Raw genomic sequence first — 23,087 nt, 5'->3', positions numbered from 1 at the left:
CAGGGCACCTGGCCGGGCCAGGGATCAGGCCCGGGACGTGGCCACGGGGGAGCGGCTCTGGAGGTCTTCCTCGGCCCACCGTGACCACCCCTACTCCCGGGGGTGGGCGAAGTGAGCCCCCAGCTGACCCCGGCAGCAGGGCCTGCGTGAGGCACAGGAGCTGCACGGCCAAGAGAAGAGAAGACCCTAGGCAGGCTATTGCGGGTCCTGGCCTGGCCACCGTGGCGGTCCGGCTCGGTGGACACTTTGGTGGGGACAGCCCAACAGGAGGCCTCTCAGCCACACTGGTCCAGGCTGTCCTGGGGGCTTCCACGTGGGGAACGGGCGGCCTCCTGACCTGCCCTCACCATCCTCAGGGGGTGGCCTCTGTGACTGACCTGGCTTCAGTGCTTTTGTCCCCCCACATTCACATGTTGGAACCCTTACCCTCAATGTGATATTAGGAGGTGGGGCCTTTGGCAGGTGATTAAGCCGCAAAGATGGAGCCCTCGTGAATGGGGTTAGTGCCCTTACAAAAGAGACCCGGGAGAGCTCCCTCACCCCTCCCACCACGAGGACCCAGCAAAAGGCACCGGCTGTGAACCGGGAAGAGGCCCTCATCCACCACGCTGGCATCCTGAGCTCGCATGTCCGGCCTCGGGGCAGGGAGCAAGTCTGGACATGCCTTGATTCACCCTCATACTTGACCCAGTCTGGCTGGGTGAAAACTCCAGGCTGGAAAGAACCTTCCCCCAGAACTGGCCAGGCGTTGCACTGCTACCGAGGGGCCCGAAGTTGTCCTGGTTCCTGGCAGACCTGGTCCTCTCCCTGGAACATCGTAGCACCCTCGCATCTTGTCTCTATGCTCTGAGATTTTCCAGCGGTGCTCCCTGGCAGGGTTCTCGCGGCCGGCGGCTGGTCCTCCGGTCCTGGGACCTTCTCGTGATCACCCCAGATGCCTTCCTTTCCTTTCCGTGTTCTCCAGAAGCTCCTGCTACCTGGGCCCTGAGTGCCAGGAACGCTCCTTTGATTTTCTTCTCTTCTCCCATTTCCTGGTTTCCAGCTCTGGTCACCTTCTTGCTCCACTTTCCGGGGCCTTGACTCACCGTTCCTTCCAGGCCCAGGACTCGATGCCTGTGACCATGTTTCACTTTACTCTCTGTTCTCTTTTTTCCCTTTTCTATGGCCCTTGTTCACGTTCTGTGGATGTGGTATCGCCCCTCTTTAAGGATTTTAATGCTGTTATTGGCTCTCTCTGCAGCGCCCCCTCCGGCCCAGGCAGCCACCCAGAAGCCTGGCCTCCGAGCCGCTGAGCGCCTTCCCAGGTGCCGATAATCCCTGGTCTTCTGTTCGTGGCCTAGAGTGAGGACGTAAAGCCGGTGGAAGGTGCGGGGACGCGGTGGAGACACGGTGGGCTTGTAAACAGTCCGCACCACGTCAAGGATCTTAGGGGACCCTCTGCTGCGGTGCCCCTGATGACAGCTTCCTTTGGGCTAGTCAGTCCCTGAAGGAGGTCCCCATCTCTGCCCGGGGGTAAAGGTCAGTGTGCCGGGAGCCCAGCATGGGGCGGGGGGGTGGTGGTCTCACCGTGCTCTGTGCCTGAGTCTGTCCCAGCCCAGGGACCCTGTGCCTTTCTGTCCAGGGCTGTGGGGTCGGCAGGGCGTCGGGACGGAGGCCCCTCAGGCCCCTGCGGCCCGGTCCCCTGTCTGAGCCCTGCCTGTCCTCCACCCCGGGGCCAGGGTCTCTGCGGTCACTGTCACTGGACTGTCCGAGTCAGCGGGCAGAGCTGGGGGGGTGTCTGTCCCCGTGCCACTCTGCAGCCCACTCCCTGGCACCTGCTGTCCGGCTCCGGGCCTCCTGCTCCTTCCCCGTCTCCCAGGTGCGAGGGTTTCTGTCTTCTAAAAGCCCTGTTGCTGCACACGACCCCCACCCCCCGAGGCCAGAGCCCGAGTGTTTCCTCGCGGCTTCCCCACCCCAGCTCGTCGCAGGGCTCAGCGCCTACAGGGCGCACAGCAGAGGAGAAGACGTGCTCCCCGAGCACGCGAATGAGTGAAGGGGCGCATGAGTGCCCGGGGAGGGAGCAAGGCCGCGCTGCAGGATCCCCGGGAGGGTCAAGCCAGCCCAGTGCAGGGCCGGGCACAGAGATGACCTTCGCAACACCTGCCGCGGAACCCAGGGGAAACAGCGCACAGCCCACCCCTTCGCCCCGCCCCATCCGGGACCCCAGCGGCTGTGATTCCTGGGCCCCTGCTGCCTGCTTCGGCTCAGCTCAGGGAGGAGCCCCAGGGGGCTTCTCTCCCCAGGGGGCAAAGGCAGGGATGGGGAAGGAAACCCACGGTTGGCGACTGCCCCGGTTCCAGGCGGCTGGGAAGCGGGGGAGGGAATTACCCAGCAAGGGTCCTGACCGGAGGGGGGAGGGGGGGTCTGCGCCCGGGAGCCTGGGGGACCCTGCCCTTCTGTCGGACCCACCCGCCTTATGGGGAGACTCTCACCACCTCCCAAGGCAGGAGATGCCTGTTAGGAGGTTCCTTCCGTCAGGCCCAGATCCCGCCCCCTCATCTGGGGGGCTGCCTGCCAAAGCCGAAGCCCCTGGCCCCCGGGGAGGAGGGGTCAGGTGTGGGGCGGGGGGGCTCGGGCTGCCACAGTGCCCCCCTGAGCCTCGAAGAGCGTCCCCAGACCGACTCCAGGCCCAGTGCGGGGTGGCCGGGCGGCCTCCAGCAACCCAGCTCTGCTATTTAACATTCTGCAAAACCACTGGTTCTCAGCCCATTTTCTCCCCAGGACACCGGACACAAAGCAAGAAACCAACTGCCCACGTGAATGCCGAGCATGAAAATTTCTCCTCCGGCCCCTCACCTGAGAGCCTGGCCCGGGCACCACAGAGAAGGGTCATCCCTGCCCCAGCTGCCCGCACAGAGCCTGGTGGGCGACACTCGTCTGTGCAGCGGGGGGCATGCAGGCAGGACGGCGGGGCCTCGGGCGAGGGCAGGGCTGGAAACAGCCTCGGCAGTAAAGGTAAAGAAGGCCTTGAAATACCTAGAAGTTTCTTACTGTCCAGTTTCTGCCTGTTGAGGGGGTTTGTGCCGTAGAGCAGGGCGTGCGCCTCTGAGTGAACCGTCTGCAGCTCCTCCAGGGTGGCCTTGCGTCCGCGGATGCACTGCGGGGACAGAACGAGACAGGATACTGCAGGGGTCAGCCTCAGCAGAAGACTGGCGCCCAGGAGGAGATGAAAGTCTATATGGGCACGAGCACAAAATTATCTGGTTATTGCGAAATCAAAAGCAAACATCACCCAATGCGATATTTGAAAAATATTTAAGAAATATTTTAGAGAGTTTGCCCTTTAATTAAAACTTAGAAAAACGTTTTAAAAAAAGATAATTCCAGCCTTCAACGCTTTAACCTTCACTGTCACACAACTGATCTGGCATCAAATTATTGCTTTGCTTTCCAACTGCTGGGGTCTGGTCTTAAAAGAGAGAGAAGCTGCCTGGGGGTGGACCTGCTCCTCTGCTCTCAGGAAGGGGGGTGCCAGACACCAGCTCCTTGGGCATCGCCGAGCCTTCCTGCAAGCCTGAGATGGCCCGCAGTCGTCTGACACCCCGATCTGCGTGTCCGTCCGCATTTTTCTTCGGTTTGGAAATTCCTCAAATCTGGACCCCTTGGCTATTTTCAGATGTTCTCCAGAAATTATCTTGAGCTGAGCTACATTTACTTAACCTTTGAGAAGGAGGCTGGTTTGTGAAGCGAGATTCCAGTTGACACTTCTTTATACTTTCCGAGGGCCAGTGCGACGCAGGAAGAGCCAACGGGACCCTGGGGGCCCAGGGGGAGCCCGTGGGCTCGCTGGGCCGGACGCACCCCCGTGCAGGGGCAGGCCAGGAGCTGCGCTCCCCCCGGGACCCTCCAGGGAGGCCCCAGAACCGCTCCTAATGGTACAACAGACCTCCCAGAAACGCCTGCCGACGCAGGAGCAAAGGGCAGGGGAGCCGGAGGCCGGCTGTGACCGAGTCTTTGCCGGCCTGGCCTCCTCCTTGTGGAGGGGCCACGAGATCGCAGAGAAGGTTGCGCACCCTGTGGAGTGAGGGGCGCTGGCCGGGAGGCCTGGGCACCGGGTGGTCGCCCGGTCCCTCTGCTTCTCCTCTGTCGGGGGCCTCTCCAACAACTTGGACCTGCAGGTGCCCCGTACGCATCACCCTCTGGACCTGCAGGTGCCCCGTACGGTGAGCGTCCCCGCACGTCGAGGGCACGCCTGGCCCTTCACCCCGGGTCTCCTCCCTACCAGCCTGGGCCCGACAGGCCCGTCTCCTCGGTACCCGGGGGCCCCCGCGGCCATGGGCGCCGGCCCTCAGTGCCAGGGGGCTGGCTGAGCAGCTCCGTCGTCTGCTCCCCTTGCCTCCGTCTCCTGCCTTGAAACTACCCTGGAGGCCCCGGCCCCAGGGGACCCTCCTGGGGGCGAAGGAGGCGGCGCCTGGGAGGCGGGGCGGGGCGGTGGTCCTGCAGCGGGAGGAGGAGGAGGGCGCGTCCGCCGGGTGGATGCTGTCCCCCAGTGGTGCAGCCTCGTGGCATCCGGGAGCAGGTGCCGAGGACTCCAGCCCACAGCCTCGGGGTCCCGTCCTCTCCAGAGGGCCTCCGGGACAGGATTCTGGACCCAGGCCCCGTGCTTTCCCCTCCAAACACCATGTATCGCCATAAACTGGCGGAGAGATGGGGTCACGCGGGACAACTGCCCTCAACTCCTAAATACTCTGGCTTCTGGGGAAGGGGGGCTGGATGGGGGGGCGGAGTGGGGTTCCGACCACGCCCGCCCCCCAGACGTGCTGTTCCGGGCCTGGCCCAGGTGGCACTGGGCTGTGAAGGACGGACGCGGACGTTCTGCTCACCCGTGGGGCTCCAGCTTTCCAGGGCCACCCTGCAGGGCAGCACCCGGCTTCACGGGGTTCCCGGTGTGTGGGGAGGCAGCAGGCCCCCACTTGGTGGGCACGTGGGGGCTGGCTGCCACTGTCCTAGAGGGCTCCTGGGATGGGGTGCCCCCTGCCCCGCTCCACGGATGACGATGTTGTGGCGCTCACGGCCTGGAGCTCCCCCACCCCCTCCCCGTGCACCCGCACAAACGTTGCTCTGCTTCCTCTCAGCCCAGGGCTCAAGACCCTCCTGATGGCCGCACGCCAGGAAACGCCTGTCCCCCATCAGAAGGGTGGAGGAGCCTCAAGGTCCTTCAGCAGAGCTTTCCTGCCCTCATGGGCCTGGGGCCACTGCAGCGGTGGGTGGGCAGCGTGAGTCCCAGGCCCGACGGGCCGGAGCAGAGGAGGCTCAGCCTGCCTGGTCGGCAGGCAGCGTGGTCCCCTTGCCAGGCGGCTGGGACAGACGCGAGGACCCGCCGCTCAGAGCCGTAGAGGCGGGGGTGATGTCGCGCTTGGGAACCAACGCCAAGCGGACCAGACCGGCCCGCGCGCCCTCCCTGCCTCGCGGGCCTGAGGCTCCCCGCACCCTGGGAGAGGCTTTCGGAAATATTCAAGTAAGAGAACTTCCAAGGGAAAGCCAACAGGATGACGGACACCCCCGGACCCCGCCCTTGCGGCAGAGGCCCTGGGACGGCCTGGCCGTGTGACCAGGTGCTGACGGGGAGCCCGGCTAGGGGCTGGCTTCCCAGGGAACAGGAGCGTGCGAGAGGGGGTGCAGGACAGCATAGCTCGGCATTCCTCCGGAAGCCAGGCCCGTGTGTGTGCCTGCCTGCAGGGCCCGTGTCCTCCCCCAGGCCTCCCCCGCTCAAGCCCTGGCTCACGCGGGCCCGCATGCGCCACCCTCCTCGCCGCCCGCGGGGCAGGCCTCACCTCACATTTGCCTCGAAGGCCGGTCTCCTGCAGCCGGGACCAGATGCTCTGGATGCGCCCGGCGTGCTCCGGGTGGCTGTTGGTGTTCCCGCAGGTGCACTGATGCTTGAGCATCAGCGTGTCGTACACGAGGCCTGGGGCGGAGGCGGGGGCGCCGCTGTCACACGAGCCCGCGGGTTCCTGGGCAGCTGCCCCCGCCGGCTGCCCGCTCACGGCACTCGCCCCACAGTCATGCCCCCGCCCGCCGCCGCTCACGGCACTCGCCCCACGGTCATGCCCCCGCCCGCCGCCGCTCACGGCACTCGCCCCACGGTCAGCGTCCCCGCCACCCAGGGGTGGAGGGAGCTGAGTGGCCTGCAGGGCGAGGGGCAGGCGAGGCAGGAAGAAACGAGAAGGCAGGCGGCCCGCCCCCGGGTCTCGGGTCTCTTGGCTGTGAGCCGTGTGGCACTCACGTCCAGGGGACTGCGCTGACCCAGAAACGAGTGAGATTTCGGTCCCAAAGTCGAGTCTACCTGTCAGGGAACTTCTCTATCAAGCAGTTCAACCTTGTGGACTGAGATCCATCCAAGGTTCTTGGGGCCCAGAAGGCTCAGTTCTGCCCTCAGAACCTTGCAGAGCAGCTGGACAGGCGTGTGGAGCTCACAAACGCGCGCACGCACACACACATACACACGGACGCGAGGGCGTTTAAAATCACCCTAGAAACGGACGTAAATGGAGTCCAGGAACTCGCACTCACTCCCCAGCTCTGCACTCTCCACTTGGGACAGCGCTGGAAGCCGTTCAAGCCTGAGGGTGCCCAGCACAGAGCCGGCCCAGCGGTGGGGTCACCCTCAGGAGGGAAGTGCGGCAGCCTCACCAGCCTGGGCTCCGCTGCAGGGAAGCGGTGGCCCTTCCGGCTGATCAAAGTGACTGATGTCACTTGGCAGCTGCGTGGAAGGTGGTGGAACCTGCGTGTCTGGAGAAAGGGGGGGGGGGCGGGTGGGTGTGGCCGCCTTCAGCTTCCACCAGGAGCCCCCCTGTGCCGTGCCCCTCCTGGGGGGGGGCATCAGCCCCTGGTGACATCTGCCAGGAGGGGGCCCTGTTGTCCCCGACACAGCACAGTCACACACCTGGTCTCCCAGGGTTGGGACAGTGGGAAGGTGGCTGGGTGAGTGGACACCCTGGCAGCCACTGGCACCTGTCACTACCACCTGCTCGTTCAGGTGGAGAAGGGAGGGGGCGCTGGGCGAACAGCAGGGGCCGCAGAGTCACAGAGACCCACGGCCGCTCCTTCTCCATGTCTGAAGCTGCAAAGTGGAGGCATCAGCACCAGCCTCCGGGGGACCGAGCTTCAAGGTGAGCCTGTTCCTACAGGTCCAGCTGGACACGGCAGTGCCCGAGCCTCCCCGCTCAGTCTCCTAGAAGTTGGGCTAATGGGAGTCAGTCCCCTTGCATTGGAGGGATTCTGGGTCCACCAGCAAAACTGAGCGGTGGGGTGGGGGAGAGTGGGGTTGGACTTCTGGTACAAAAGCAGCAGGACAGGGGCAGGTTTACACTCAGTGCCCTAACGAGGGTGCGCCTGGTAGCGCGTAACACACATGCACACACACGTCTACGTGGACGGCACGGACGTACGCGTGTGCACAGCCCAGAGGCCCGTCAGCACCACGACACGGCCACCCCCTCCGCAGCATCATCGTGGCGATAAAATCGCCTCCTGACGTTTACCGGCCACGAGGCCAGCAACTTCAAGGTGATGCCACTGTCATCCCCTTTCACGGACGGGAAACGGCAGCAGAGCTGGTCTGCAGAGTGAGCGGGGAGCGGCCAGCATGCTGGGCAGACGCGTGTGGGCTCGGAGGATGCCAAGAATGGCCGACAGCAGTGCAGGCCCCCCAGAGTCCTGGCTTCGTAAAATGCACAACGTCTGTGTCTACCTGTCTGTCTGGCTATGTGCAGAAACAACCCAGGAGACGTGACCTGAACGCTGACAGTGGCTCCTCTGGTGGGGGCAGGGTTGGGGCACCCGTTAGCTTCTCAGGGTTTCCATCACGTGTGCTTTTTTTTTTTTTAAGTATTTATTTATTTGGCAGCGCCGGTTCTTAGTTGCAGCACATGGGATCTTAGTTCCCTGACCAGGGATAGAACCCAGGGCCCGTGCCTTGGGAGTGTGGTGTCTTAGCCACTGGACCGCCAGGGAAGTCCCATGTGTGCTTTCTTACAGTGAATATGCACTGTTTTATACGTTTTTTAAAAAGTGATAATGAAGACAAACTAAGGAGGTCCATCAACAGAGCAGGGTCCACCGGCTGGACCACTCCTGGTGACGTCATGCCGGCCCGCAGGCTCCCCGGCGGGACCGCTGACCGCCCAGGGGGCACATCTGACATGGGAGCGTTTCCACTGTGGTCCTGGGCTCTGTCATGGGAGCTGCGCCCTTCTAACAATGGACCTACCTCAGCCAATGGCCAAGGACTCACACTTTTAAAAAGAGTCACCTGCTGATTCTCTTTGTGATACTTTGCAGTTTTCTGGTTTTCTTTCTGAAAAGCAAGAATTGAACTTCTGGATGCTGACTATGAAACTCTTCTCTGAATGTGATCAGCCCCCTTCTGAGACCTGACAGAGAGAACACGGCCATGTCTGCCCATCCCAGTGTGCAGAAAAACAGGGCGTTTTAGGAGAACTGTTTGCAGGAGGATGAAATTGTTGTGTATTGACATAACTTCACCTTAACACGCCACTAAGAAGAAATACCCAGTGAGTCAGATGAGAACAGTGTGATGCGCTACCCGGCCGCCCTCTGTCCCAGGCGGGGTGGGGCAGGGTGGAGGTTGCCCCGGGAGCAGCCTCGGTCCCACAGCGAGGCCAGTGCCTCAGACCCTGGTGGACGCCTCACTTGGCTACAGTTCTCAGCCCTGACCTGCGGGGAGCGCCTTTCAGGCGGGGACAGAGGGTCCTGCCCGCAGACTTCTCCCCGGCGGGGCAGGGCGGGTGGGGTGAGGCAGCACAGGTGGAAAACCTGCTGTCGGCTGCACACGGAGGACAGCTCGGTGCGGAGAGCAAGCGTCCAGGGCTGGCCGAGCCCTGCTCTCGCTCGGGGCGCAAACTCTCTACGGGGGCACCCGGGCCTCACAGGCGAGGTCCTGGCCGAGCGCTCAGTTCGAGGTCGGGAAGGATGAGAAAGGGCAAGGTCGCTACCCTGCTGACCGTGGACGGGAGGCCGCCCGGCCCGCGCAGGCCCGTGGACGGGCTGTTCTCTGGAGACTGTGATTCTCCGGGGAAGAGAAGGTGGGCTTCTGGGCTCAGGACAGAGCCCCAGGGTCACAGGATGGGGTGAGGGGAGCCCCAGGGAGTGCTCCATCCGGTGCCCCCAGCCCGGGCTAAGCCGAGGGCGAAGGTCGGGACAGGTGTGAGGGGGTGTGAGCCCTGCAGGTGGCCGGGGGGGGGGGGGTTGCTGAGCCGCACCCTCTGGCCCGCGCAGGTCCCGCAGTGGCGCCTCCCGCTCCCACACGTCTGCCCGGGCCGCAGCCCCGGCCCCCGGCCCCACGTTACCTGTGGTGAACCGTGGCTTGGTCGGGGGCTCCTGCACAGACATGGGGAAGGTGGCGGACGCGGGGGAGGACTGCGCCCGGGACAGAGGCCGGTGGCCGCCGAAGGACACGGGGATGCCGGCCGCCTCCATCGACGCCTGGTAGCTCCTCAGCTGGTGCACCCGTTGCTGCTCCAGGAGGAGGGCTTGCTGGGGGAGAGGAGACAAGAGCCATTTTTGTTGCTTCCAGGCAGCTCCTGCCCCTGGCTGGAGGGCTACGTGTGTCCCCTTCTCCCAAGTCGCTCATCCACCCGTCCCTTGGCCCCCAGGCGGCACCGGGTGGACAGCCTGCGCTGGCCCCGACCAGACCGGACATCCCCGTGGGAAGACAGACCGTCAGCGGAGACGCCCGACGAGCCCGGTCAGGGCTGACAGGGAGGCCCGGCCCAGGCTGGGGGCCGCGGGGGGTCCCGGAGGAGGTGGCACCCAGGGAGGCAGGGGCGGCCGGGCCGAGGGTGCTCGGGGCGGGGCTCGGAGGTGTGAAGACAGAGACAGGCCCAGGAAGCCACGCCGGCGGGGCTCAGCAGCGCTCCCGGCCGGGGCTGGTTTCGACCAGGAGCACTTGGTCTGCACACCAGAAACTTGGGTGAAAACCACATCACGGCCGGAAATGCGACTTCTTCTCCATCCCCGACCTCTTCCCTCTCCTGGTCTCACACGTCCTCACGCCAGGACGGAAAGGACGGCTGAGGCAGAGACGGCCAGGGCCCAGCGGTCTGGGCGTCAGGGCCAGGGGGGTGTGCGTGCACCTCTCCGAGGCCTGGACCCGGAGGGCAATCCCCCGGACCCCACTTTAGCCAAAAATAACCAGAGTAAAAGTGGGTGAGTTAAACACACACTTCAAAAACTTCTTTTTCACAGAAGTTACGTTTCATGTGAAGAACGGGCTTCTGTGAGAGAATGCCAAAAGGTCCTAAAGCAGAAAGTTTGCAACGAAAGGGCCCCCGCCGGATGAGGCTCTAGGGCTCGGAAGCAGGGAGGCCGCAGCCCCTCGGCTGAAGCTGGACAGGCCCCCCATCACCCCTTCCCTGCTCTGGACTCTAAGCCAGCGGAGAAGTACACACAGGGAGACGCCACGGGGACCGTGGGCTGGGTGGGAGCGAGGCGCTGGGCCCACGGGGAGGCGGGGTGCTGCGTCTGGGGTGGAGTCAGGGGAGAGGTGGAGGTGCCAGCGGTGCGGGCGGCCGCCCAGCCCCTGCCAGAAGCGCGGGGAGCGGGGGGCTTTCTCCCTGGGCGGCCACAGAGGGAAGGGCAGGACACCCTACTCAGAGGCCCCGGTGCTGGAGAAAGCCGGGCTCCTGGGCGAGTGCGGGCTCCACGGTCAGCCCTGCCTCCGTTCCCGGGGGAAACGCTGTCCTTTGGGAAGAGCGGGCCCCGGTGAGGAGCAGGCCCCCTGGACGAGGGCCCACGGCTGTGCTGCGGCCACGGGGCGGCCTCTGTCCGGGCTCCTGCCCTCCTGCCTTTAGGAAGCAGAGTGGAGAGGAGGGAGCCCGGAGCCCCTCCCTAAGGTGAGTGAGGAGCTGGCAGCCCCCAGGGGCCGCCCCTCCCAGGCGCCTCCTCCCCTTCTGCAGATGGGGCTCCCAGTCTCTCCAGATACGAGCCGCCTGCAGAACGCGGTGCCCGTCTTAGGCTGACATCTGCACATTGCCACGTGTGCACCAAGTTCCCCCGAGAGGAGTTCTGCTTGCGGTTCTCCAAAGCACACAGAAAGCAGGCGTTTCTGATAACTGTCTCAGGCTTGGAGTACAACGAGGATAATTTTCCTAAGTAAACGCTGGCCACTTTATCATTGACAAGACACTGGCCCTAAAAAATGGTCGAAACGCCTTCCAATTTCATACCAGCGTACGAACAGCAGGCTGAATTCCAGTTATTAATAAGAGGCTGGCTTCCTTCAAGAACGTGCGAGGCCCACGCCCCCCAGCACGGGAACAAGGCCCCAGCTCAGGCCCCGTCACCTGCAGGAGTCTGCACGGCACAAAGGACGGTGGCTTCCTCCTGCTGTGACTTCCCTGTTGGTTCCAGTGCACTCTGCAGAGCGGTGTTTAGCGCTGAGGCTGTGGCCCGAGACAGGAGACGGGCTGCCCTCCGAATGAGAAATAACAACAAAAGCAACACAGCGCCGGCCACCTGTGGTGCCTGCCCTGGCGTGTGGAGCCGGCAGAGACGGCTGACCTGCTGCCTGTGCGGGGTCTCCAGAGAAACCTACGCGCTGATCCCGTGTGTCACCTCCCGCCCCATTCCAGATGCCCCCGGGGAGGGCAGGCGAGCCGCAGAGGCGCCTGGCCTGGGCTGTCGGGCCAGAGGAGGAGCTTGGCTGGGCAGCCGGCACCAGGCCCAGCAAGGAGGGGGTGGGCGGGCCGGGGCCCTGCACCTCGGGTGTTGAGCTCCACCATCGATGAAGGACACGGTTAGATATTAGAGCCCACTCCTCAGATGCCCCGGGCCCAGCTCATCAGGAACAGGACAGCTCCCTTATGGCACTCGGGCTTCTAACACGGGGTTTCCGACTTGCTTGCCGGCCGCGCTAGTGTTTTCTTGACCTGGCAGTTTTACTTTTTACTCAAAGTCAATGAATCATTCCTCAGATTTATTCATCAGGCTTACGAGTTTGTTCATTGCATGTCAGTGCCAGGGAACCTCACCTGCTCTGGACACCTGGGCCAGGCTGCTTTTCTGGATCTGTAAGGCTGGTCACTAGTGCCTTCTTGGCCCCCAAGGTCCTGGCTCCTGATCGGATGCTACCTACCTTTTCGATCAGTTAATAAATCAGCCTCCCTCTCCCACGTTTATGCTGATCCCACCAACACTTGGGTCTGTGTTCATCTACAGCCTATGAACCTGAAGGAAAACCATCCCTAAGGAGTTCAGGGCCTGTGCTTAGCCGGAAAGCAGGCGCACAACCACCCATGGTGGGCAAAGGGCCAGTGTCTCTGGGTTTGACCGCTGTAACACAGACGCCCCTCCCACACTGCCAGGGAAAGATGGGGACCTGGGCAGGCGGGCGTGGAGGAAGAGGCCCTTAGACTCCCCCTGGAGGGCGCCACCCCCGGGCCCCGGCGGCCCTCCCGCCCCCACCCCCCTCCCCTGCTCTGCGGCGTCACCTGTCGGAACAGCAGCTCTTGCTCAGTGGGCTGCCGCTGGCCCGGCCCCACCTCCTCCTCGTCGCTCTCGATGGGCTCCTGCTTCACCTGCACCCCGGCCGGCGCGTGCGCCTGCGTCTGCCCCGGGAGCCGGTCCGGGAAGGGCTCCTCCAGGAGGGCCTGGTGCTCAAGCAGCTCCTCCTCCGTCTCCTCGGGGTGGCTCTCGGGCTGCCGGGCCGGCTCGCTTGCTTTGGGGATCATCTGCAATGCAGAGGTAAGGGGTGGAGCTCGGTGTGACGTGGGGTGAGTGAGATCGCGGCACAGGAACAGGCTGGTCACAAGGCCCACACCGCAAAAGCACAGGGGCCAACCTCGGAGAGCGCTGTTACCCTGGGCGGAGGCATCTCTCTCTCTCTCATACGCACACGCACACGCACACACACACACGCACACACACGGGTGCTGGGCGCTGTCCGAGGTGCTGAGAAAGGACACATCCCGGCGTTTGGTACCTGCTCTTAAGCACCTGTGTGCCAGGCACAGCGAAGCCCAATGCAAGTCACAGGTGTGGACCCACGTCCACACCTGGGTGTGAAGAGGGAGGCCTCCTTCCTTCACGGTCACAGCTGCCGGGAGAAGCCCCGCCCGTGCCCCCTCCCCTGCCACCTCAAGAATATGCGTGTCCCAGACGCCGTGATGACCCTGCCTGCCAGCCCTCGACGGGGCACACGTGGCTCCCTGGTCTTCCCTGACCCCTGCGCCCACTCACTCCTCGCTGTCCGGCCTGCCTGGGGCCTGCTGCCTGGCACACCACGCTCTTCAGCAAGGTGGTCCTTTCCCTGCTGAAGTTTCCACATGCTGGTGACTCCCAGGCGCGGGTGCCCAGCCCAGGCCTCGCTCCTCATTTCCAGACCGACCACCCGACGGCCTGGTACACATCTCGGCTGAACACGGACACCCAGGGCACCGGCTCTCGCGGGCCCTCCCCCTTCCGTGCCTGCCCAGCACTGCCCATCTCATGTCTCTGGGGAGCACGCTTCTCCCCGTCCTCACGCTCTGCTCCCGTCCTGCCCCGGGCAAGCTGCGTCTCCTGCCAGATCACAGCCACGGCCTCCTGAGGCCCCTCTCCCGTCCACCTCCGTGTGGCAGGGACAGTGGGCTCTCAACGTGCCACCACCCCGCCTAAGCCCCTGAAACTCTTCCTCTCGTCCTTACTTTGCTCTTCTGCCGTCCGGCCCCGCTCACCCTCCCACCTTGACCTGCCACCGTCCCCTCCAACCATGCCATGGCCGTCCAGACATCACTGCAGTTTCCTCCCGACGGGCTCCCCATGGCTTCCCTCCCTCCCGGACCCCCCTGGGCTGACGCCTTGACACCCCTTAGGCCTCCGGTCTTCTTCGGAAGGCGTCCTTTGGCCTTCCGGGCGGAGGCTGGGCAGTGCTCACCTGCGTCCACAGCCCCAGGCTCTTCCAGCCGCAGGAGCCACTGCAGCTCTGCAGCTGCCGTTTACACAGCCGCCTGACCTGCAGCCTGCAGTTCAGGTGAGGGCAGGGGCCACTGCTGACTTACCCACGGGGCACGCGGTAATTATTCATTAAACGTTCGCCTGAACGACTGGGTAAGTGAATGAGCCGTCCAGGGAGTGGGAGGGTCAAGGTGGAAAGCGAGCAAGGCCAGCATCAAAGCACACGGGGGCCGCGAGAGAGCAAGGGCCTGGCCCGACAGGGACGAGGCGGGGACCAGGCCTGGCACGCGGGGCACCAGCAGGCGCACATCCCAGAAGTAGGTGCTGTGGTGGGCCGGCCCGCCAGGGCCTGGGAGGACAAGGGCCTGCCCTAGCCGCTGCGACGTGGGGAAAGGCCAGGGCCGTGCAGCAGCAAGGGGGCAGCGTCTCCAGGCCCGGGACACCGCAGAGGGAGGGCCGTCCAGGATGGCGCCCTGGGTCTCGGGTGATGAGGCCGCCGCCCCGGGCACGGGGGCCAGAAGACAGACAGGTGCTGGGGGCACAGAGGTCTCGGCCGTCCCGGGTCTGAGGGGACGTGGTGACCCGGGAAGAAGCTGAGAAAGAGGAGCAGACGTGGGGACCCCTCCTCTGACGCGGGGACCCCTCCTCTGACGCGGGGACTCGGGCACAAGGAATGTCTCAGAGCACATTAATAACTGAACTGCTTGGCTTTCTGTAAACTGTGAAAGAACATGCCCCAAATTTCAAAGCCCCAAGTCGGAAGGTCGCTCTCCATGCATGGTCTGTCCATTCGCTGTGGGAAAGGAGTCAATGGGGTAGATGTGACTGGCGTCGGGGCTTTAAGGAGACGCGAAGCTCTCGAAAGCCCCCGTTTAGGTCCCTGCCGTGTGAGAGATCTGCCCTGCAGGGGAGAACGAATCCTGCCACCACTCCTGACTCTGTTTCTAGAAGGAAACCGAGGTCTTCAAGAAAAGCCTCACGTTTTCTCGTCCTGGGCGTTTGTATTTTAAAAAGTCCTTACAGAGCCGCCTGTGTCCTCACCCACACCTGGATGCAGTGAAGCCTGGCCCACGAGGGATGGAGTCGGGGCACTGTGCCAGTGCTGGTATTCCATTAGCTTGTAACCAGCCAGGGGTCAGCTATACCCGGCGGGTACCAGGGCCCAGCCCCAGAGGAAGACTGAGCTATAGATGCCCTCCTCAGCACCTGCCTTACCTTGCTGAGAAAACAGAGTTTCGATTGGGCTAGGGGTTTATTTTATGTGATCATCCCTTAAGTTGTTTGTAATGAACACTGTAAAGGAAAGCAACCTATGAAAGCCAAGCCATGGGGACCCCAGGCCCTTTCTTTACATCCGCCCATGGCAGCTTCTCATCAGAAAGCTCCAGTGCAGCCGGAACAAGGCGGCCAGAGCTCCGGGAGCAGGTCAGCGCCGCTTCAGCAGAAGGCGAGGGGGTGTGAGTGGAGAGAAAGCCAGGGCGGGAGGGTGCTGGCTGGCAGACAAGCTCAAAGCTCTATTTCGAATAAACAATCCGCCAACCTTACATCCAGGTGCTTCGACAGATTTCTCACAGTGGTTCATCAAAAAAAAAAAAAAAAAGTGTTTTGAAAGTCTGTTTCTGATGATTTTGAGATTTGTCAATCCCATCTGCTTCCCACACACCTGGAGCCCGCGAGGCCCCATGATGAGCTTCGTGCCTGGACAGAGTCCACTCGGGGCCAGACTGTGACTGCCCCCCTACCTGCCCCTCGACTGGGGGTGGGGGGTTGAGGCAGGGAGGACCCGTCTCTGCCGGAAGAGGGCGCTGGGCCTCTCCCGGGCCCCCGCAGGTCCCCAGGTGCCTCTAAACCTCAGCAAATGGCATTATAAGCCTCGGCTTTAGGATCCATGGGGTCAAAGTTCTCTCGTTTCTGCTGTCCCCCAGGGCCTGGCGCAGAGTCTGACAGGTAACAGGGTGGGGTTTATGGGAGGTTTACTGAGCGTGGGGCCTGAGAAGGTGGCTGGGGAACAGACCCGGTGAGAGGACGCCATGGCAGAGGGATGGGGAGGGAAACAGGAAGGGGGGACGGCAGCCAGGATGGATATGGGAGTGGCCAAGGCCCCTTGCGATGCGCTGGAGGGCGAGGGTGTGAAAGAATTGGCAACAATGGACAGAGGGGTGGAGGTCAGGGAGAGGGACACAGGGACAGGGACGGGGGCGTGGACAGCAGGGGGAGGGCACGGGGATGGGGGCTCCCCACACCATGGACTTCACCCTCCAGACGAAGGTCCAGGAGGCAGGTGCTTTCTCAGAGCGGGTGGCAACCTCCTCTCCACTCCGTGGAAAGATCCCAAAGGGTCAGGGGACTGCCTGCAGGGAAATGACCCTTGGGTGCTCAGCCAGGAGGGGGCCGAAGGCCAGCAAGGAGGTGGGTCCTGGCGCAGTGAGGGGAGGGCTGGGCAGATGGAAAACAGAAGCGGGGAGCACAGATGCTCCAAGCCAGGCTTGTGGAGGGAGCCCGGGCGGCTGAGGGCCGGGGGGGGGGTGGGTACTTCGGGGGAGGTGGGGAGGCCACGTGGGCAGAGGGAGCAGGAGAGAGGCTCCCGCAAGGGAGGCTGAGGGGGAGGGCGGGGCCCCTGCAGGGGACCTGGAGGAGGGAGGCCGCAGCGCCGTGGCCCGAGGGTGGCCTGCAGGGGGGTCACCCGCAAGCTGCGCCTGGTCCTGAGGCCGCCAGGCCTGCTCCGGGCCCTACGGCAGGCGGCCTCTGAGTGGGTAAGTACATCCGGGGACGCAGAGGAGGTGGAGGCCCCGGGAGCGGCGACAGAAGGGCAGAGGGTCCTCGTCGTCCGGGAGGAAAGCGGGTTGTGACAAAGCTGAGAGCATGATCACCGAGGAGAAAAGGAGAGCAGCCATGGGAAGGCGCGCTCAGTGGACAGACGCTCAGTCCTCGCTTTCTTCCAGCACTTTCCTTTCACCTCCAAAACTACAGGACGGTTTTGAGAACAGTGTAAGACACTCCACGTGCCCTTTGCCTGGACATCAACAGTCGGCGGGCCATGGAAACAGAGGCAGAGGCCGCCTGTCCTTCTGCTGACCCACCGCGGGCCGTCGGGCTGCCGGACCCAGCCGGCAGAAGTGTCAGCACGACGGTCTCCCCGGAACCCCGGGGAAACCGTCCACCGTGGCGCTTTGAGGGCAGGGCTTAGCAACCGTATCTGCCGTATCTGCTGTGTCCTACAGATGAATTCAGTACCCGTACCCGCTGTGTGTTACGTGTGAACTTAGTAACTGTGTGTGGTCCTGTTGACCTGTATTTAAGTTTCCTCCGTTGTTCCAGTAATGCCACTCGTAGCCTTTTTGGTCTGATTTGGGTCCAGCTACAGGTGAAAATTTGTCTTCAGGTGTCCCGTACGAGGCTGACATTTCGGGAGAGTGCACGTACTCTGTAAAGTGCCCCAGAGGTGGAAGAGGGCTGTCCCCTCAGGAGAGACGTGGGCGGTGCCCCCGCGGGGCCCTCGTGCCGGGCGTGTGTCCGTCGGCGTGGAGCCGGGCCATCGGGGTTGGGGTGGTGTGAACGTGTTGCCTGTGGACGTCAGCGCGAGGTCTGTGGGCTGTGTTCTACTTCTTTCCATGAATGACGGGCGTAAGCGTTCAAGGGCCGGATGCGCAAGCCTCAGAGGTTTCCACGTGCGTCCTCTGCCCCGTGTGGCGGGGCTCCTGCCCCCAGCCCGGGCACAGCCGCCCTTGCCTCCCAGGTCGGCCTGGGTGAGGAGTGTCCCCTCCCTTCCCCCTGCAGCTTCACGGTCAGGGATCCCCGGGGCACGACCCCCATCCCTGCAGCCCATCCTGGCAGGGCCTGGCAGGATGCAGCACCTCTCGGGGTTGGGGGGGAACTCCACACTGAGGGGGAAGGGGTCTGGGGGGGGAAGGGAGGAGCTGGCGAGGGCCCAGCTGGGAGGGCTGTCCCCACGTGGCGGCCTCCCTGTGACGCCGAGGGGCCTGCCACACACCCGCCAGGGGTCTTCTCTCAGCAGTCACACCGGTGTGTGTGCAGCCAGTCTCCTTGGGCCGCGGCCACAGACAGAGGTCTGTTTCTCTCCCTGTCCGTCTGTGAAACGCAGCTCCGCACCCACAGGCCGGGCCGGTCACAGCAGATCTGGATCCGTGAGAGGAAGCGAGGCTCGCCGCGGGCAAGTGCGACAGCGGAAACGTCAGCGGTGATGCGGCAGCAGACGGGACAAATGGATCGGCTCTTCGTCTCCCAAAGGCCTGCAGGATCTTGGGAGCGCCCTCTCGTCAATTAAGCGAGAACGGACGTAGCCCGTGTTCATAACAAGAAGCTTCTAAGAGCCAGACTAGAGTTCAGGGCCCAAACCTAACCGGTGAGCAGGCCAGTATTTAAAGGTCACTGGACACACTCACAATTAGACACCCAAGCAAACGAGGCCCAGTTTTCATATTCACAATGGAGGCTGAACAAGCAGGGAAGCACGTAAGGAACGGCTGCAATCCCGGTGCAGGCTGGCCCGGGCTGCAGGGAGCTGGCTCGGGGGCCGTCGGGGTACGAGCCCCCCAAGATGAAGGGCAGAAATGTCAGTGCTGGCGGTACTAGATACGACTGTCAGCTCCCTGCACATCCCAGGAGAACAGCGTACAAACACTTCAGTCAACTGTCGTTTGCTATGACAAGTCAATCACAGAACAAAATCCAGGGGATCAGCCAGCTGCTAAATCACTCTGTGAAGAATGTACCACACGTGAACAGGTGTTTCCTGTCTTCCTAAAACCTCCTACCCATCACTCCGTTAATGACGTAGTACAATTAAGAAGCCGGTCGGTATTAGAAAGGTGACGTGAAGTGCCCTTGACGCTTTGACACCTGGTGGTGCCCCACTCGCCCACCCTGATCAGGTGCCTTTCCTGCCCGAGTGGGGGGCTGGCTTCAGCGGCCCCTCCCACTCCGGACACCGCCCTGTGCTGTCTGGTAGGAAAGCCCGCGCAGCCAAGGGGGCTCTGGGGCGGGGCTGGTGAGCCTGTGTCCCAGCGCCTGGTGGGCAGCAGGGGCCTGGGCTTGGCCTGCCCTGAGCGTCTGGCCTCATCCCTGGAGAGGGCGGGGCCCCCCCTCACCTCTCCACCTTGCACCTGCCGGGCACATCCCACCTGCTGGGCACCTAGACACATGACCCTTCCCTCCTCCCTAGGCCCCTCCCCTCCCTGACCCTTCCATCCCCCAGGGAAGCAGACAGAGGCCTAAGCGCATCTGACAAGTGGAGCACAGGTGACCCACCCGAAAAGGGGAAATGACGGGTGAGCTTTCACAGGAAGTAGACACATCCATAATCAGGTCTCGCTGCCCCCAATCTGCCAGCGTTCTCACGTTTCCTTCAGAAAATCCCCAAAGTTGCCTCCTATCACCTCATCCTCTTATTTTTTTTAACAGCTTTATTGAGATGTAATTCACATAGCATAAAATTCACGCCCTTTAAATTGTATAACACAGTGGTTTTTAGTATATTTACAGAGTTATGCAACCGTCACTATAACCTGCTTTTGGAACGTTGCCACGCTCTCATAAAGAAACATCGCAAAAAAAAAAAAAAAAAAAAAAAGAAACATCGCACCCCCAGCCCCTGGTGACCACCAACCTACTTTCTGTCTATGGATCTGCCTGTTCTGGACGTTTCACGTGAATGGAATCACGCACCATGTGTTTAGTCTTTTGTGCCTGGCCTTTTTCACGCAGCATCACGTTTTCGGGGTTTACCCACGTGTGGCCTGGGTCAGTGCTTCCTTCCTCTTTGTGGCCGAGCAACGTCCCATCGTACGGACGTGCCACGCTCTGTTTACCACGCACCGTGCGATGGGCACGTGGCTGCCCCCTGCCCACCCAGCCGGAGCAGCGCTGCTGTGAGTGCTCGTGGCCAGGCCCTCGCCCTGAGTTCTCCCGGACAGATGCCCCCGAGCTGCCAGGCAACGTGGTCGCTCCGTGTTTAACCTTCGGAGGAACCACTGGACCACGTTCCGAAGTGGCTCGTCTCCTTCTCTGACAGAAAGAGGCTTCACTTCGAATGTGAGCATTTGAAACAAGCCACTCAGAATTGCTGCTCCTCTGTTTCCATGACCAGCAGGGCCACGCTAACCTTGCCGCAGCTTCCTGTTGAAAGGGGGCCGGGAGTGACCGTCCCGACCTTGGAGGGATGCAGACCTCTGGGCGGGAGCCCTTCCGACGAGGCTGCTGCAACAGGCGGGCAGGGCACGAGTGCCAGGGGGCTCGGAGCCCGTGCTTTGGGGGCCCCGTGCCTCCGCTGGGGACTCTCTGCTGTGGGTCTGCTGCGGGTCTGCTTAATAGGGTTAAGTGCCCTTAAGAGACGCCAGAGAACCGTGCGGGGCAAGTAGAATAAACCCCCGGGAAAGAGACGCTTCGCACGCACAGCCGCTCCGGCCGCATGCACAGCCCGCCCCGGCCGCACGCACAGCCGCTCCGGCCGCACCCCAGCCCCCGGCCCCGCCGCCCGCCCGCCCGCCGCGGCTCGGGTCTCACCTTGCTGAGGTGCAGCTGCGGCTGCTGGAACTGCTGCTTGTGCTTCTCCAGGAACTGCTGGTGCTGCTGCTGGACCACCAGGTGCTGCAGCGCCTGCGCGCTCTGGGGCAGCGGCGCCGACTGCGTGCGGCCCAGCGGGCGGTGCTGCCGCAGCTTGTGCACCGACGGGGACACGCGCTCCGCCCCCACCAGGGGCTGCGCGTGCAGGGGCAGCGCTCCCAGGCCTGCAAGATAGCGGTCTGAAGAGAACACAGGGGGAGAGGCGGCAGAGGGGAGGGGAGCAGAGAGGAGGGGAGAGGGCCGTTGAGTGACTGATGGAGGCCGGCCGGCCCGGCACCGCCTCCCTGCAGCCCGCCGGGCCTGCTCTAAGCTTGGGCTTCAGGGCAGAGGCCTTCCATCATCCGCTCCCCGGACACCCAGGTCCAGGCCGTAAACGAGAGTAGCCCCGGCACGAACGCGCTCAGAGGGGCCCAGGTCCGGCTGAGGAAGGGGCCAGGGTTCTGGTGGCTCCAGAGTGTCCTGGAAGAGCAGGCCACGCCCCGACAGCCCCCAGAACCGGGGTGTGAGGATCAGTGGTCCCTAGGGATCAAACCATCTTAAAGTTCTCTTAGAGCACAGATTTTATACACACAGAGGGCATGAACACTTTAAAAAATCCTGATGCACATCGCCAAGATCTCTTCCTATGAACTTCTGGAAAGGTTTTGCTACCAGCTGCATAGGAAAAGGGCAGCTTGGCTGCACCCGTGCCTGGACTAAGTTTTTAAATTAAGAATCTATGTTGACGGGACAGGGTCTTGTTTGAATCCGTGTTTGAATCTTGTTTTAAAATGCAACCTCCTCATGCAAAACCCAGGAAGGTAAACGTTTTTCCTTCTGTATTCCTTTGTATTCCAACCATCAGTATTTTTTTTTTAATGAGTTTTGATTGATTTTTATTTATTTATTTATTTTTGGCTGCGTTGGGTCTTTGTTGCCGCGCACGGGCTTTCTCTAGTTGCGGCGAGCGGCGGCTACTCTTCGTTGCGGTGCGCGGGCTTCTCATTGCGGTGGCTTCTCTTGTTGCACGGCACGGGCTCTAGGGCACGTGGGCTTCAGTAGTTGTGGCGCACGTGCTCAGTAGTTGTGGTGCACGGGCTTAGTTGCTCCGCGGCATGTGGGATCTTCCCGGACCAGGGCTCAAACCCGTGTCCCCTGCATTGGCAGGCGGATTCTTAATCCCTATGCCACCAGGGAAGTCCCAGTATTTTTTCTTTTACAAATTGTTGGTTTAGATAGTTTACCATTTTTCCCTAGTTCCATGGGCAAAAGGGTATAACAAACCCATCCCAGGCCACCTGAGTGTCTGTTCCCTGGCACCTGAACAACATCTAAACATCACTCAGGCAGACTATGACCCCAGATCAGGGTGTCTGACCAGGAGAAACAGCAGGTGAACTGACACGCCAGCTCTCGGCTGCCCGGAGAGGCTGGCTCCTGTGACGGGGCACCTGCCTGAGGTGGCCCTGCTGACAGGTGGGTGGCTCCTGCCCTCCCCCAGGGTCTCCAAAGCCAGCGGGGCTGTGTCGCCATGTTTAGTCGAGCCTGAGACCCCCGGTGGGTACAGACTCTCAGTCTTTTCCTGGTCCCTTTGTGGGGGCTATTTCTGAATTAAAAATACTACTTTGTGCCAACAAGAAAAAAACCCTCAACCCTAGCAAAACTGTCCCTTGTTGCCTTTTCAAAAAGTTAATCAACCACAGTTTCCTAAGCCACTATCTCTTTTTATCCAAACCAGTAGTTTTCTGGAAAGGTAAGTTATCTTAAACGTTATTGTCTGCTTGGCTGCTAAATTAAAGTGAATAACTCAAAATGTATTAGAGATAGAATAGAATCATTCTCTCCCCAGCTTTCTAGAAAAGTTTTAAAAAAACCATGGCATCATCATAAAGAAGGTCTTTCAGAATTCATCAATTGTTGATGTAGGTATGATGGGGGATTAAACCATTTCACGGAGGAGATAAGGACGTCAGCCCAAAACCCTGCATTTATGGGATTAAAAGGCTACTTAGTTACTGAAAAGGTCCCTTCTTGGAAAACATCCCTTGTTGTTTTTAAAGCTCCTGTGGACCCCCAAGGATGAGGGCGTAACAGGTGATGGGACAGCAGAGCCCTGCGCTGGGGTCATCTGGGCCGACCCCGCATCATATCCCGCAGAGAAGCTTCTCTTGCTTCTAGAGGAGGGAATACTGATTCCATGGAGATCTGACGTCCGGCTGGACACAGGCTCAGGAACAAGGAGCTCAGGTGGGCCAGCGAGGCTGGGACTCCGGTTCCTGCCGCCGCTGCGGGTTCTCCAGGGCTCCCCTCCCTCTGATCTGGGCCTCCAGTAGCTCGACGACGGCGCAGACGCCTGCCTTCACCGGGCGACGCCTCCCAGAGGACACAGGCCGCGGTTCCCGCGGGGGCGCGGGCGTGCGCTGACGGTGGAGAGGCCTTACACACCCCGACGCCGGCGATGCTTGGGTTTGACACGGAGCTGCCCGGGGCGCAGGCCTTTCGGGCTGGACCCCAGTTTTGTTCTGCCCCCAGACCTCACCTCTCACCCCCATCCCACTCACCCCAAACTTGACTCTAGTGCCTCTGGAGGG

General features: G+C 62.2%; 1 protein-coding gene across 3 annotated transcripts in view; it reads right to left on the bottom strand.

The window, feature by feature from the left end:
- HDAC4 (histone deacetylase 4) overlaps positions 1–23,087 on the bottom strand; it is a 294,251-nt gene that overhangs the window by 42,330 nt on the left and 228,834 nt on the right. For 2 of the 3 annotated variants that reach the window (XM_068544110.1, XM_068544112.1), the window contains exons 12-16: positions 20,458–20,696; positions 12,492–12,731; positions 9,351–9,537; positions 5,814–5,947; positions 3,016–3,136 (exon numbers count right to left, since the gene is read on the bottom strand). In XM_068544110.1, the coding sequence (XP_068400211.1) occupies positions 3,016–3,136; positions 5,814–5,947; positions 9,351–9,537; positions 12,492–12,731; positions 20,458–20,696 (921 nt within the window). The remainder of the gene's footprint in view (positions 1–3,015; positions 3,137–5,813; positions 5,948–9,350; positions 9,538–12,491; positions 12,732–20,457; positions 20,697–23,087) is intronic. The other variant, XM_068544113.1, reaches the window with a different exon arrangement.

This window comes from Eschrichtius robustus, chromosome 5 (assembly GCF_028021215.1).
Source record: "Eschrichtius robustus isolate mEscRob2 chromosome 5, mEscRob2.pri, whole genome shotgun sequence".
In the NCBI taxonomy this organism is placed as follows: Eukaryota; Metazoa; Chordata; class Mammalia; order Artiodactyla; family Eschrichtiidae; genus Eschrichtius; species Eschrichtius robustus.
The sequence above is the reverse complement of the archived record's forward strand: the minus strand, read 5'-3'. Positions and strand labels throughout refer to the sequence as shown.